This window comes from Leptonychotes weddellii, chromosome 9 (genome assembly GCF_054177405.1).
Source record: "Leptonychotes weddellii isolate Sample4059 chromosome 9, ASM5417740v2, whole genome shotgun sequence".
NCBI classification, from domain to species: domain Eukaryota; kingdom Metazoa; phylum Chordata; class Mammalia; order Carnivora; family Phocidae; genus Leptonychotes; species Leptonychotes weddellii.
In genome coordinates this window covers 103793957-103808717 of record NC_138377.1, presented here as the reverse complement: position 1 = coordinate 103808717, position 14761 = coordinate 103793957, and the positions used below count along the sequence as shown (strand labels likewise).

Genomic DNA, 14761 nt, shown 5'->3' with positions numbered 1-14761 from the left:
AGGAAATACAACTTATTCTGTCAAGAAACTAGGTTATGAAATAACTGGCAGAGACTATAAGAGTAGAAGGTAATCTGGTTTTCTTCTTTTATGTAAATACATTAATCTTTAAAAAATAAAATGAGACCCAATTTTATGTTCTATGTCATTTCATTTTGTGAGCATTTTTTGAGGAAAAATTTTAGACACTGAAAAATAACCCAATCATTTCTACTATTACAAAACTTATATCTGTAGATCTTTTTAGAGTTAACCTCCTAAAAGGAGTAAAAGGGCTATCTTTCCCTGTCTTGTCACTCCCCTACTGGAAATATGAACTTGTATCTGTCTAGCTTTTTATTTTTACCTCTAACCTTCATGGCTCTCCAGACCAGCCTCTACTCTTAAAATACTCCTCAAACTGATTTCTTCTGTTGTTAATTTTAAGAATAGATGTGTTTAAACCACCTGTAACTTATTTTAACAAAAATCTGAGATAAGAGCTCAGGAAAGACCAAGGCAGGTGGTCTTCCCTAAATGGTCGGTTCTCCCAATGATATTTATAGAATAATCTACCTTTTCCTCATTGAGTATTTTATCTTATTCTGAATTCTCAATTGCATGAGTGTTTTTAAACTTCTATTGTCTTTATATGTCCAGTCCATTGCCAGTACATAATATTTTTATTTTTAAAAATTTTTTTTTTTTAAGATTTTTTATTTATTTGCGAGAGAGAGAATGAGAGACAGAGAGCATGAGAGGGAGAAGCAGACTCCCTGCTGAGCAGGGAGCCTGATGTGGGACTCAATCCTGGGACTCCAGGATCATGACCTGAGCCGAAGACAGTCGCTTAACCAACTGAGCCACCCAGGCGCCCCATAATATTTTTATTTAACATCTAATTGGACAAGTCTCTCCTCATTACTTTTTTCAACTATTTTTTTATTTACTCTTTAAAACCAACTTTAGAGTCCCAAAATAAGACTGTTGGGATTAACTGCATTCAATTTATAAATTAACATGAAACTACGGAGGTAACAGACATATTTATAATATGCAGTCTGCCCATCTAGGAAGATAGCAGTCAAATCTTTCATTCCATGTTAATTTTAAAAAAGGATATAAAACTATATAGAATATGACCTCAACTATTTAAACATATTTATTAGAGTCCATGTATTTTACTAGCAAGGGAAAAATATGGATAGGAAATAGCTAACATGTCAACAGTGGTTATATCAGGCAGAAATCTTATTTCCCTTTATTTTACTAAGTGCTCTCACAATAGTCGCTTAGTTTTATAATCAAAAACTGATTTTTAAATTTTTTGTAAAATGGAAAGTTACATTTCTTCATATATTAAAAAAAAAGCAAAAAACAAAAAATGCATTTTCTTTTTATACCTATGACTATTACTGCAGTTACAGACTTCTGAGAGAGAAAGCAATTCCCTAACACTAGCACTGATGTCATTCTAGCATTATTTCCCCTCACATCCACCTCAGTCTTTTTTTCTTTTTCTATCTTCCACCTTGGCTAGTGTTCCCTACCAAAAATGTCTGGTTGGTTTAAAATCAGAATTCACTGAAAAGAGACCACCTAACTCCTCATCTAAATTAAGTTTAACCTATGGGGAATAAAAAAGATATCAGGTAGTACAGAATTTGAAGGCCAAAAAATAGACAAACAAACAAAACTGGTCTTTAGCTCCTTTAAGATTATCAAATAATCATCAATCAGGCTTTTCTATATCATATTACCTCTTAACACTTAAGTTCTACATATAACGTTCTTTAGGGGGGAAAAAAAATAGTAGGTTGGCTTATTTTCTCACCGAATTGTTGCTCTTAGTATCTTCTAGACGTTCCAGCACTGATGTCAGATTTGGGTCATCAGAGTCCACAAACCATATTGGTGAAGAAGATGGGTAAGATTCCTGTTACAGAGACACCCATGTTAAACACATTTACATATGGACTAATCTGGAAATGCAAGTTAACTATACCACCACATGGCAAGATGACAAGTAAAATATATCAAGGAGAAGAAAAACAACACATTAAAATCTATTCATGGAGAAAAATTTCTTTTGTGGATTTTTTTTTTTTTAAGATTTTATTTATTTATTTGACAGAGAGATAGAGAGAGAGAACAAGTAGGCAGAGAGGCAGGCAGAGGGAGAGGGAGAAGCAGGCTCCCCGCTGAGCAGGGAGCCCGATGGAGGGCTCCATCCCAGGATCCTGGGATCATGACCTGAGCCGAAGGCAGCCGCTTAACCGACTGAGCCACCCAGGCGCCCCCTCTTTTTGTGGATTTTTTAAAAACAGTTTTATGGTGTAATTTTGCCTGCTCCATGTTACATAATTTAAACATTTAAAAATCAAGCAAAAAAAGTAGTTTACCCAGTAGGTAGTAGCATTTAAAATAGAAAAGAAATACTGCAAAAGTTAGGTTTTATCACAAGCTGAAAAAAAACTGGTACTCAGGTACCAGGAAAGATAGGCTTCCTTCCTTTACAAAGAAAGGTCAATCATGGCCTGGATTCTCCAGCTTTAACATTTTTTAAAGGCTTTAAAATCTGGAATCAAATAAATCCCTCAAAAAGAAAAAAGCAAAAAACAAAAAAAAGCAGCCACCTCCCAACCTTGAAGTATAATTTATAAATTCAAACCATACTACTTTTGCTTTTTAATATAATAAAGCTACATTTCTAAACTTTACCTACATGAGATCTAACTCAATTTTTAAAGGTAAAGCAAAGGACTATAATCTAGGCACATATTTTTAAATCCTTATAAATGCTAAAATGATTTTTAAAAATCTTCTTACTCCCTATATTCCCTGTTCTCTAAATAATTACAGAAGTTACTTTGAGATTTTTCTCCATTAGAAAATTGGCCCTAAAAGGGGGGGGGGGTGGGAATCAATCCCATTTAATTTTGCCTTTTTTTTTTTTTTTTAAAGATTTTATTTATTTATTTGACAGAGAGAGAGACAGCGAGAGAGGGAACACAAGCAGAGGGAGTGGGGGAGGGAGAAGCAGGCTTCTCGCTGAGCTGGGAGCCCGATGCGGGGTTCGATCCCAGGACCCTGGGATCATGACCTGAGCCGAAGGCAATCGCTTAACCAACTGAGCCACCCAGGCGCCCTAATTTTGCCTTTTTCCTAATAATTTCCAACCCTTCTCAGATTGTAGGGAGGGATGTAGTTTCTAAAGGAACAGATTCCTTAAATGAGGTTAAGATTATTCCTTAAATATCTCTGTTAGAAGTCAGAACAAACATCGATATAGTGACCATATGGTACATACAGCTTTCACTTGCCACAGAAGCTGGGCTTTTGAAACAGGCATCCTCCTTGTACAGCCACTGTCTGTGTGCTACAGCTCTGAGGTCAATGATGTTCTTGAACACTGTAGTGGGCAACCTCTAAAATGGTCCCAATAATCCTAACCTGGTATTCATACCCTTAATTCCCTTCCCTAGACTCACTTCTAGCAAACAATACAGTAAATAATGTGATATCACCTCTAGGATTAGGTTACAAAAAGATGAGAATTTCTGTGTTGCTTACCCTCTCCTGCTCTTTCATTTACCCCCCTTCCCCCTGCAATGAAGCCATCTCCCTATGGAGAAGCCCACAGCCACATGGGAAGAGACTGAGCAAGGCCTCTGACCAACTGCTGCCCTCAGACCTGAGGCCTGTAAGGAGATTAATCCTACCAAAACTACATGAATGAGTTTGGAGGAGAGTCTCTCCCAGTCTCACTCTGAGATGACTTCAGCACTAGCCAACACCTTTACTGCCTTGAGAGAGACTGGAAGCCAGGGAACCCTGATAAGCCATACACAGATCCCTGACCCACAGAGACTGTGAGATAATGTTGCTGTTTTAGGGTACTACATGTTACAGAGCAATATATAACTAATTCAAACCCCATAAAATTCTAATATTTTATTCCATCGCAAACTGAGTACTTACAAGAAATGCTATAGTTACATATTTTTTAAAGTACCATTACATGTGTTGATTTTTAAAGGTTAACGGAAAAAAGCATTACATGCTTTCACCTACTAATAGACATTTACTCTGTACTGTTTTCTATTATAAATTAGGAAAAAGTCACTATTATTAGATACTAGCTGCCAAACAATTAGGTTCTAGTTATGGAAAAACAATTTTTCAGAAACACAGTATTAAAGAAGCATTGCTGTGAGAACTATAATCTCAATTACAATATAGTTGAAGTCAAAGAAACTATTTTTGAAGCACTTCACCAAATGTTCTTTATAGAACAAAAAACTGTACTGAAAAAAAACATCATTAGATCTATTCAATAATGGTTTATTTTGTATTCTCATTTCTCTAATTTTCAGTGTGTCCCAAAGCTATTCACAGACTAAAAGAAAAACTATCTTCAAAATTAATCCTGGGTTCTTAAAGAAAACTACTTATTGAGTATTGCATTTTCTTCTTCAAATTCTTCAGCCTAGTTTGGAATATACCACCTAGACCTTAGTTCCAAAAAACAAAACAGGAAAAAACAAAAACAAAAACACCACCCAACTAAATTTTAGAATTTCACCATGTAGATTAGTGTTTGTCTAATTCTACATAAGCAAAATAAAATATATGAATTGTTGCTCTGGACTAAAACCCCTTAAAACCATATTATGAGCACTGTAACAACAACAAAAATTACTGAGATCAGTTCCTGCTTATGCCATGCTCTTCTAATCCTGTACATGAGAAGATAGGATTTATAGGTCTAAGCAACTACGTCAATAATTTTCAAAGTGGGGCCCTCAAGCCCCTAGGTAAAACTGCTGGAACCTTAGCACAAATAAAGGCAGTGACACCAAACTACACTTGGAGTCATGGTATTCTTCACCACTATGCATTTAAGATGTTTAAAAGACAAAGAAAAAAAGAGGTTTTACTTAAGAATATCTGTGAATAAGTAGTAAAAGTTCTTTTACAAAATCTCAATCCTTATATAGGTCTTTTTAATATTGCAACTGATGAAATGGAATGCACACATGAGAACTCTTACAGAATACTTGAGAAAAAGCATTTGTGTGACTGAGTTGTGAAGTGAACTAACCACTTTAAAGGAACACCAATTTTACCCGAAAGGATGACTGACAGACAATGGTTATTTCAACTCAGGTTTCTGACATTTTCTCAAAAATGAATAGAGTATGTCATTTCAAGGAAAACAAAGGACAGTATTTATTGCCAATGATAAAATTCAAGCTTTCAAGCAAAAATTAGAATTTTGGAAAATCTGTATCCACTGCTATGAGCTTAAGAGCTAAGAATATTCTGATGAGGTTGCTGGTGATCTTAATATAATGTCTTCATACTATATAATGAAACATTTCAACATTTAGATTTCAGTGAACCATATTTTCCAAGTGATGAATACATGATGTTATAAATCACGCAAGGACAGAAGATCCATTCACAGTTCAAGAAAGATCAAGTCTGGGGTGCCTGGGTGGCTCAGTCATTAAGGTCTGCCTTCAGCTCAGGTCATGATCCCAGGGTCCTGGGATGAGCCCCGCATCGGGCTCTCTGTTCAGCAGGAAACCTGATTCTCCCTCTCCACTACCCCTGCTTGTGTTCCCTCTCTCACTGTGTCTCTCTCTGTCAAATAAAATCTTTATAAGAAAGACCACATTTTGGTGAAATATCCAAAAAGAATATCTACAATTATCTAAATGGCTATTAAAATATTCCTACTTTTCCCAGCCAAATATTTGTGAGACTGAATTTTCTTCATATTATTTCAACCAAAACAAATCCCCTTACAGACTGAATGCAGAAACAAATGACAGACCAGATATCAAAGAGATTTAAAGAAATGTAAAATTATGCCACTATTCTCACTAAAATGTTTTAGTTTACAAAATATGGCCATTTCCCATAATATTTTATTAAAAGGTTTACTTCAATGAATATTTTAAATATTTGCTTTAATTTCTAATGATAAATATTGATAGGTAACCTACATAAAAGCTCCTTGGGCCCTCAGTACACTTTTTTTGTTTTTTTAAATTTATTTTATTTTAGAGGGTGTAAGGGGCAGGGGGAAAGAGTCAGTTTTAAGCATGTGGGCCCCATGTGGGACTCAATCTCACCACACTGAGATCAGGGCCTGAGCCGAAACCAAGAATCAGATGCTTAACTGACTGTCACCCACACACCCCTCACTTTTAAACAGTATAAAAGTTTTGACTCCAAAAAGTTTTAGAACAGCGGCCTTCTCCACACCTCCTGCAGCCCAGCCCAGAATGTTTTCCTTGGAAGAAACATCCCTTCACCATTCTATATTAACCTACGTGGTTCCACTGGAGCTAGTTTCCCTAATTCCTTCCCATCTTTCCATCTCTCTCCCTTGACCCAAAACTTGGTCACAGGTCTCTATGAGCCCATTCCACTCCCAGTAGTTAGCTGTAAGATGGGCTAAGCCAGACAAATCTAGGTCTTCTCCAGGACTAAAATTCTTCTGGGAGCTCTGGAGTCATAAGGACCAGTCAGCCTGGGATAGTCAATATTTATATCTTGCTAAAACAGAGAGGGTTTATGTAAACCAATTTCTCAAGGGTCATAGATATTTGTATTTTCTGCCATGACTGTGAGAACACCCCTTTCACTGCACACTTGCTAACATTTTTACCAATCTGTTAAATAAAAGCTTCTACCTGGAAGAAAAAAAAAAGTTCCTATCCAATATAATTTGTTAAAGCTCCAGAAACCAATTCATCAATAAGAATGGGAAGCCATCACTTCCAGGAAAGTTTCAAAGGACATTACCTATATGCATAATGATTTAGCTCTAGCTATTAATGTCCACAGCATTATTTAAAATAGAAAAAAAAACAAAACAAAACACAACACAGAAACCAGCAGTCTTATTCAGAAATAACTTTCTGGGGGCGCCTGGGTGGCTCAGGTGGTTAAGCGACTGCCTTCGGCTCAGGTCATGATCCTGGAGTCCTGGGATGGAGTCCCGCATCGGGCTCCCTGCTCGGCAGGGAATCTGCTTCTCCCTCTGACCTTCCCCCCTCTCATGTGCTCTCTCTCTCACTCTCTCAAATAAATGAATAAATAAAATCTTTAAAAAAAAAGAAAGAAATAACTTTCTGCATCTATTTTCTACACAAATCCAGTAAGACACCAATGTGTGGCTCTGTATCAAGCACCAGCCAGCAAAACTGCCTGCCAGGATGCTCAGTCTCTACTATCTTTCCAAATAATAGACCATGGCCATCTCCAAGGACTTCATCACTTTTTGAACACGGATGCATATAACTTTCTGTTGAAGGTTCAGAAGTCTAACAGTTGTAATTCTTCCAGAGGCCACTTATGGGACACATTACTTTCACACTTTGTTGTTCAGTAAATGTGGGGTGGAGAATGAAACCAACAGAATCACCATATAGTACTCTAAGAAAAGTCTAAATGCTCTGACATTTATTTTTTTAAAAGACTTACTTGTTTTTAGAGAGCGGGCGCACACCCAGGCGTGAGATGGGGGAGGAGCGAGGGAGAGAATCTTCAAGCAGACTCCCCGCTGAGTGCAGAGGCTTAACTAGCTGAGCCACCCAGGCACCCCTGAATGCTCTGACATTGGGAGGAAAAAAAGCTACCAAAAGAGAGTGCTCCCTGCTAATCATTTTGCAAGGAAACAACTAAGTAATATTATCAGAGCCCACAAAGGCAGAATGAAAAATCAAAACATCATTCTAATTAAACTGAGGCAGAGAAAATAAAGGTGCTGAAGATTCAAACCACCTGATCTGCAGAAACAGACAGTTTCCTTGATTCTGAGTCTACTGCGTCTTTCAGAATAATCTTTTAGAAGAGAACACAGAACACTGTTACAATGGCCTTGGCAAAGGGGACTCTGCTTCATTACTCTGGCTCTCCAGTAATGCTTTACATTTGGCAGTGACTGTTTCAATTCAATTCCCCACCCCTCAACTAGCTGACATTTATCTAATCTTTTCCAGGTCTAAAGAAGTTTAACAACAACAACAAAAAAATCGGGTTACTAAGGCATACACCATTCATAAAATGGAAACCTAAGTTTCTTCTTCATGTACCTGTTCTTTCAAGGACGGGCATAAAAATGGGGTAGAGGAGGATAGATAGATAATGACTAGGAAGTTGACTCTGTATTATAAATTGGTCAGATGAATGAAAACAATGATTCCTCCAGGCTTAAAGTACCGCTTAGGTGCTTAACATGACAGTTCTGCTATTTCCAAATGATTCTCCAGGTGTTCAATTTGGAAAGGTAATCCGTCCCAGGAAGGCAGACCAAAGAAAAGGTCTCGGGGTCTTTTTTTTTTTTTTTTTAAGATTTTGTTTATTTATTTGACAGAGAGAGAACGGCAGGCAGAAGGAGAGGGAGAAGCAGACTCCCCACTGAGTAGGGAGCCCGATGCAGGACTCTATCCCAGGACCCTGGGATCATGACCTGAGCCGAAGGCAGATGCTTAACTGACTGAGCCACCCAGGCGCCCCAAGGTCTTGGGCTCTTTAACCAAGTTGGTTCATGATTTTCTTTGTATAACCTTGGTGGGGCTACTTTTTAATCAGTGTAAAGACTAGAAACATGAAAAATTAAGAAATTAACAGCATTGATTTATTTCCCATGAAAAGCTGTCAGAAACCATTTTCAAAATAAAATGTTATTCAGCCACAAATGACCCCATCAATTTCATATTTGTAGAGAACATTGTTATTGTTAAAGAGCTTTTCTTTATAAGCTTTCATGCAGGACAAAAAGTACTGTCTACTTTACAGAAAAACAGTAGAAAAAGTGATTTGCTTAAAGTCCCAACTACTAAGTATAGACTAAACCTTTTTCTCTCAGAGCTCTAACATTTGTTATTTCAGTGCCTTGCTGTTGGTGGTGAGGTGGGGAGGGGAAAGGGGACTGTGGATATGACCAAGAGAAATTTAATTAGCAAAATTAAAAATGTGCTACCACAAGTAGTCTAGTAAATAGCCACTCATGCAAGAAGAGTAATGGTTTATGCCACACAAACAATAAAATCAGCATAAAGTTTTATTTGTTTACCAGCTAATTTACATGGGGGGGGAGGAATTTTTCACTCTGAAATACTGATTGCCTACCAAGAGTTACCAGATGTCAAGAAGTCCATATAAGGAGAAATGAAGTTGCCAAGTTATATTAAATATTTCAAAAGGACTAAAAGAATGCCATATACTAGCTCCCAATAAGGCCACACAGGTTACTAAAACAAGCTGCTTTGCTTTTAGGTGTGAGCGTTAACAACTGAATGTTAGCACTAACTGGCAATTAGATCTGTTTGCATGACACTCCCTCATATCATGAGTTCACACAAAACAAGTAATAAAAAAGACTCCCTGAGGTTGAAAATAGCATTCTTTCCCTTCATATTTAAGATTAGGACAAATTTATATAACCGAAAAAGATTTAGCTCAATTCCCTTGGCCTAAACAGTAAAACATCTATGTAAGTTCTGTTTTCTCCTTCTTAAGATAGTCTTTCATATGAAATCAAATTACAGATTTCCCATCCAGTGACCTGTTAAGTATTTAAATATTTAAAATATATATTGATGTTATCTCTGCACTTTTGACAAACTCTTGGCAGTTAACTTACACAACAGTTAAGATTTTTGTTCATACAGAATATAACTAAAATAGAACTAAAATAGAACAAGTATTTACTGAGCATTTACTGAATGGAAGATGAAAAGCATGATTAGAGACTATTCTCCCCTGCCATCATAAAAAAAAACTTACAAAAAAAAAATCTAAAACTATTGTAATAGGACATAAGGACACATAACCAAAGCAGTAAATAGTAAAGATTACAGAAGGGAGGAAGGGGAAATAAATACCAGCAGGAACTGAATACGACTTCCTAGAAGAGCCTTGAGGGATGGTCAAACGTGGAAGGACAGACGGGGGTGGGGTAAGGGGCACATTCCACATGGGAAAAACAGATTCAGAAGCCTGAAAGAAAAAGGGGCAGAGTATCTTTAGAAGATTATTCAGAAACTGGCACGCATGAGTGTAAGGAAACAATTTGTGAGGTGCCGTTTACTCAAAACTTAAACTGTGTAAGTATGCTTCTTGGTGAGCAATGGAAAAGACAGGGCCTGGCATGTAGAAGAGCTCAACAAATATTTGGGAATAAGGAAGTAAGAGGAAAAATTAAAGAACAGATTAAACTCATTTTTTTTTAAGAGCTATAACCTTTTAGAGACTAGCAATTCACAAACACAATAGACAGGAAATCCAACAGTTTTTTCTTTGCTCTTTCCCTTCTAAGAAAATGGTACCAGCACAAGCAAGCCATGTAGATTTTATCAAAACACCTACCTAGGCTTAAAGAGTCTTTTAGAGATACTCACTGAAATATTTACAGATGAAGTGACAGGTCAGGAACCTGCTTCAAAATAATCTGAGGTGGGGTACAGATGAAGTAAGATTGGCCAAAAATTTATCACTGTTGAGGCTGAATACACGGAAGTTCTCCACACTACTCACCTTTTGTATATGTTTGATATTTTCCCATAAAAAATTAATACACATTCATATACACTGAGTATCCACCATGATAATTATCTTCTGATAATACCTGTCATAATTTTGAGTAGTTTCTACTATAATACCATTATACAAGTCTCTACCAAATCCTCCTTTCACTGGGTGTCTCTAATTCACTCCTTGCTCCATTTCCTAATCCAGGTCTTCACGCAGTATTCTGTGTGCAGCTGACTCCTATCAGCCTCTTCTATGGTTCTCGGTGGGGACTGTGCTGGCATTTGAAGCGGGATAATTCTTTGTTGTGGCAGACTGCCAGCACAGCAGCAACACTACCCTACAGCACCTGAGATAACCAAAACCATACACACACGTTTCCTAATACCACACACTGTAGAGAACTACCCCTAGTGCTAGATAGCAAACACATTTTTCCAACTTACCTCAGTAATTTAGTAGCTCCCCACAGCCTGCAAGTTCCGTATTCTATCATGCAAACTACCCCTACCTTTTCCGGGCCATACCCCAATTTCTACCAGAACAATCACCATACAGGCCAGTCTCCTTCATGCTCACTACCACTTCCTGTTTCCCATTCTTGGAATATCTTCTCCTTTACCAGCCTATATCCTCATAATTTGTCTACTCCTAAGCAAAGCATTTTCTCAAGCACTGGTGTCTTTTCTGGATAGTTTCCTCTGCCTGAAATGTGCTTCCACTCCCAAGATTCTACTTACCTGTGAAAGCCCAACTCCAACGTCAGCCTCTCACCAAAGCCTTCTCTGAAGCACCACCCAACCACCAAACTCAAAATTAATTGCTCTCTTTGGCTTTCATAATGACACCATAGAACTTAGTAACACTTGGTTATATAAAACTCTTCCCCCAAGAAGATTTAGTTCTGAAAGCAGGGACTGCTCTGCCCAGTTTTGCAAAACCAGTGCCTAGAACAGAACACTTAGATGCTCAATAAATGACTTCTCTCCTCAGTACAGCACTTGTATTTCCCCCCCAATACACACCTGCTCCCCCAGATTTTCTGGAAATTATTTTAATGTCAATTATCGTAACTCCAAGCCCTTTCCAAACTCTCGAGTACCAGACCAGAACACTTTAGGCACCCGAGTAGCCCACTGACTTAACCAAAAGGATTCAAAGACACCAGACATGGTTCGAATGAACATAAAACTACCACCTTGACTCCTGCTACAAGAAGTTCATTCTGCAGTTTGGAACAATACCCTAAATCACTTTCACCATGAACGGTTTCATCATACACATTCACGAAAAAACTTATTAAACACTTGGGTCACTTTACCAAGCCCCGGATTTCTAACGAGCTTCCAATTTAAACCAAAGAGTGAGCTTTAAACTGCCTTTTTGGCTTTGTGACATAAAATAATCTTTCTGGGAAGAAGACCTGGGCAAATATCTCCTTTGGGCTGCAGATAATTTTAAAGGCTTACACACAAGAGGGGCTACGTAAGCAAACACCGATACCACCACCTGCCGAATCCAGGTACAAAGAGCCTTTCGGAAACACGTACGCGCGGAGCAAGGCCAGCAGGGAGGGGATAATTCAAACAGTACCAGAGGCTGCATTCTGAACTTTTCCCCCAGCAAATGCATCAGTTTTCAGTATCAGTTTTTCCTTAAACAAAAACTTAAAAATAACCGGCTGAATAAGCAAGACGAGGGAAACCTGACTGAAGAGTAAGGCGTTAAAACTTGAGGGCCTTCCCCCTTCCCTGCCGGGGCTCCAACAGCCAAAGTCGATTTGTGTCGCCGCGGCCCCGGGGGCAGGCCGGCTATGAACAGCCATGGCGACCCGGCGAGGGCAAGGGCCGCCGCGTTCTCCCACCCCGAGGCGCGGAGAAGGCGGCTGAGAGGGGCCAGCCCCAAACCCAGCCCCGGGGAAAAAGCGGAGAAATGCGCCGCCTGCCCCCTCCCACCCAAGCCTCGCTCTTGCAAGGCTGGGCCTGGGCTGGGCCCCTTGCCGGGGAAAGGGGCGGATCCGCCCCGCCCGGGGCCCCGGGAACCAAGGGGCCTCTACCAGATCGATTCCCTTTTGTCCGGGGACTCGGAGCGCCCCTTTCGCCCTCGCCGGGCTCCGAGGGGCTGAGGCCAGGCGCCTCACCGTGATGTTGCAGTGGAGTGTGAGCGGCGGCGGCGAGTGCGGGCTGCCCGGCGGTGACGGAGGCGGCAGCAGGAACTGGCAATGCAGCTCGTCCAGCTTCCAGCTGACGATGCGGAATCGCTCGTGGTTCTTGTCGAAGATGGACGCCAGGAACTTCAACTCGGCCTTGAGCCCTGACACGGACATCTTCCCCTCATCTCCGGCAGGAGGGGTGCGAAAGGGGAGCCGGGCCCAGAGCCGCCGTCACGGCCGCTACCGCCCCACAGGGCCGGCCTGGGGCCGCACTCTCGCGGCTCCGCCTCTCCCCGCCGCCGAGGCCCACGTCGGATCGCGGCTGAAAAATGGCTAGGGGCACCGAGGCCTCGGCGGGCGGCTGCTCTCTTTGTAACTGACTCCGCCGGCAGGAGACCGCGGCCCCGCGGCTTAAAAGGGCAACAGCGACACCGCCCCCGCTACCGCCTGGGAAAGAGCTGCCCCCACCCCGCCCCCACCCCCTCCCCGCCCCGGCGCGCCCCGCGCGCCCCGGTTCCGGCGCGTGCACGCGGCCTGCGCGCGGGCTCGCCTGGCCGCCCCCTCCTCGCCTTGACCCAGCCCTCTACTGCCGGGTCCATCTCCTTCGCTCCTCTTGCCCTCGGACGCGAGGCTCGGGGCCGGCTGGCTCCTCGGGGCCGGCTGGCTCCTCGGGGCCTGATCACCTGGAGGATTAGGAAACCCCCTGCGCGCCTCCGCCTCCAAGCCGAGGGGCCGGCCACGTGCGCGGCCTATAGCGCCGGCCACGTCGGCGCGGCTGCGGACGCGCGCCGGCCCCTGGGGGCGGCTCCTCCGCTAGGCTCTGCCAGAGCCACCCACTCACCTGACCCAGGCGGCGCCCTAGTGGGAGGTGGGCGGCGGGCTGCTGGCTGCGCTTTGGACGCAATGGCACACCTACTTTCATCCTCGCTACTCTAACCCCATAGCCACCACTTAACTAGCCTGGGTTCCTGCCAGCCCCCTTTCCCTCTCTTCCTTTCCTGCCTTGAGATTTTTGTCCTGTTTGCCAAGCTTAAGGAAATTCCCTTCACCTCCCATGGAGGCAGGACTGGCCTATTTTCAGTAAAGTCTTAGCTCAAATGTCCTCTCAGAGAGGGCCTCCCAGACCACCCAATCTAAACTAGCCAACCAGTCACCCTATATCACATAACCCTATGTTAATTTTTTTACTCAGCACCTATCACTGCCTGATATTTTTATTTGTTCATTGTCTCTGCCCAACACGAATGTCTTATTCAGAGTTCTATCCCCAGGATCTAGAACAAGGCCTTTTGTGGACACCCAGTGTTATTGAATGAATGCTCCTATCAGGAATGCCCAGCTCTTAATACAATCTGTGGCACATTCTAGATGGATAAAGGACTGCATGGCAGTCCAAAGGACTATAGCATAACTGGGCAGGCAATAGTATGTTTAGTAATATCTACTAGAAGCAATATCCGTTTCATGGGTGTGCGACCTCTGTAGTTGCACAGGGCTGCTAGCTTAAAAGGACCTTATGTTTGGTTTAATGTTCTGCTGTAGCCCTTTTGAAGTCCTTAATAACTTTTCAACAAGGGGCTCTGCATTTTCCTTTTACACTGGTCTTGACTGGAGGTATTGAACCCTCTCTGCCTAAATGTCTCCTGCTTCATGATCTGCAAGTGATTCCTGGTCTACTGGTCCCTTAGATGACATAATACAGAGCAACAGGGGGAGATATTAGGTTCACTGAATGAGGAATATTTTAAACATTTTTTTCATTTACTTCTGAGATACATGTTATAGTGCTTCTTAACCTTTCAGGGAGTTACAGACCCTCTTGAGAATTTAATGAAAGCTGTGATCCATTTTCCTGGGAAAATGCCTCTGCGTATAAAGTGTTGTATTCATGGGGATTCATGGTCCTGGCACTAGAGATAGTGTTATGAATTGGGACTGAGAGAACGGGTTCCAGTTCTGAGCTCTAGGTCAGAAATAACTAGGATACTGTATTGGCATTATTGCTGGGTTAAACACTGGAATGGCTTGCTGCTTGCTTTTTCCATCAGTCTCCAGTACTCTTGGGACCCTAATAGGCAT

The 14761-nt window shown here is 41.3% G+C and overlaps 1 protein-coding gene across 4 annotated transcripts in view; it reads right to left on the bottom strand.

Annotated features, from left to right (window-relative positions):
- Positions 1 to 13134, bottom strand: part of UBE2Q2 (ubiquitin conjugating enzyme E2 Q2) — a 29966-nt gene extending 16832 nt beyond the window's left edge. Inside the window, exons 1-2 of one of the 4 annotated variants that reach the window (XM_081831456.1) lie at positions 12671 to 13134; positions 1814 to 1915 (exon numbers count right to left, since the gene is read on the bottom strand). In XM_081831456.1, coding sequence (XP_081687582.1) covers positions 1814 to 1915; positions 12671 to 12856 — 288 coding nt within the window. In that variant the 5' untranslated portion in view covers positions 12857 to 13134. Of the gene's footprint in view, positions 1 to 1813; positions 1916 to 12039; positions 12196 to 12670 lie in introns of those variants that run through there. The other 3 variants (XM_081831457.1, XM_081831454.1, XM_081831455.1) reach the window with 3 other exon arrangements.
- Positions 13135 to 14761: the final 1627 nt, after the last annotated feature.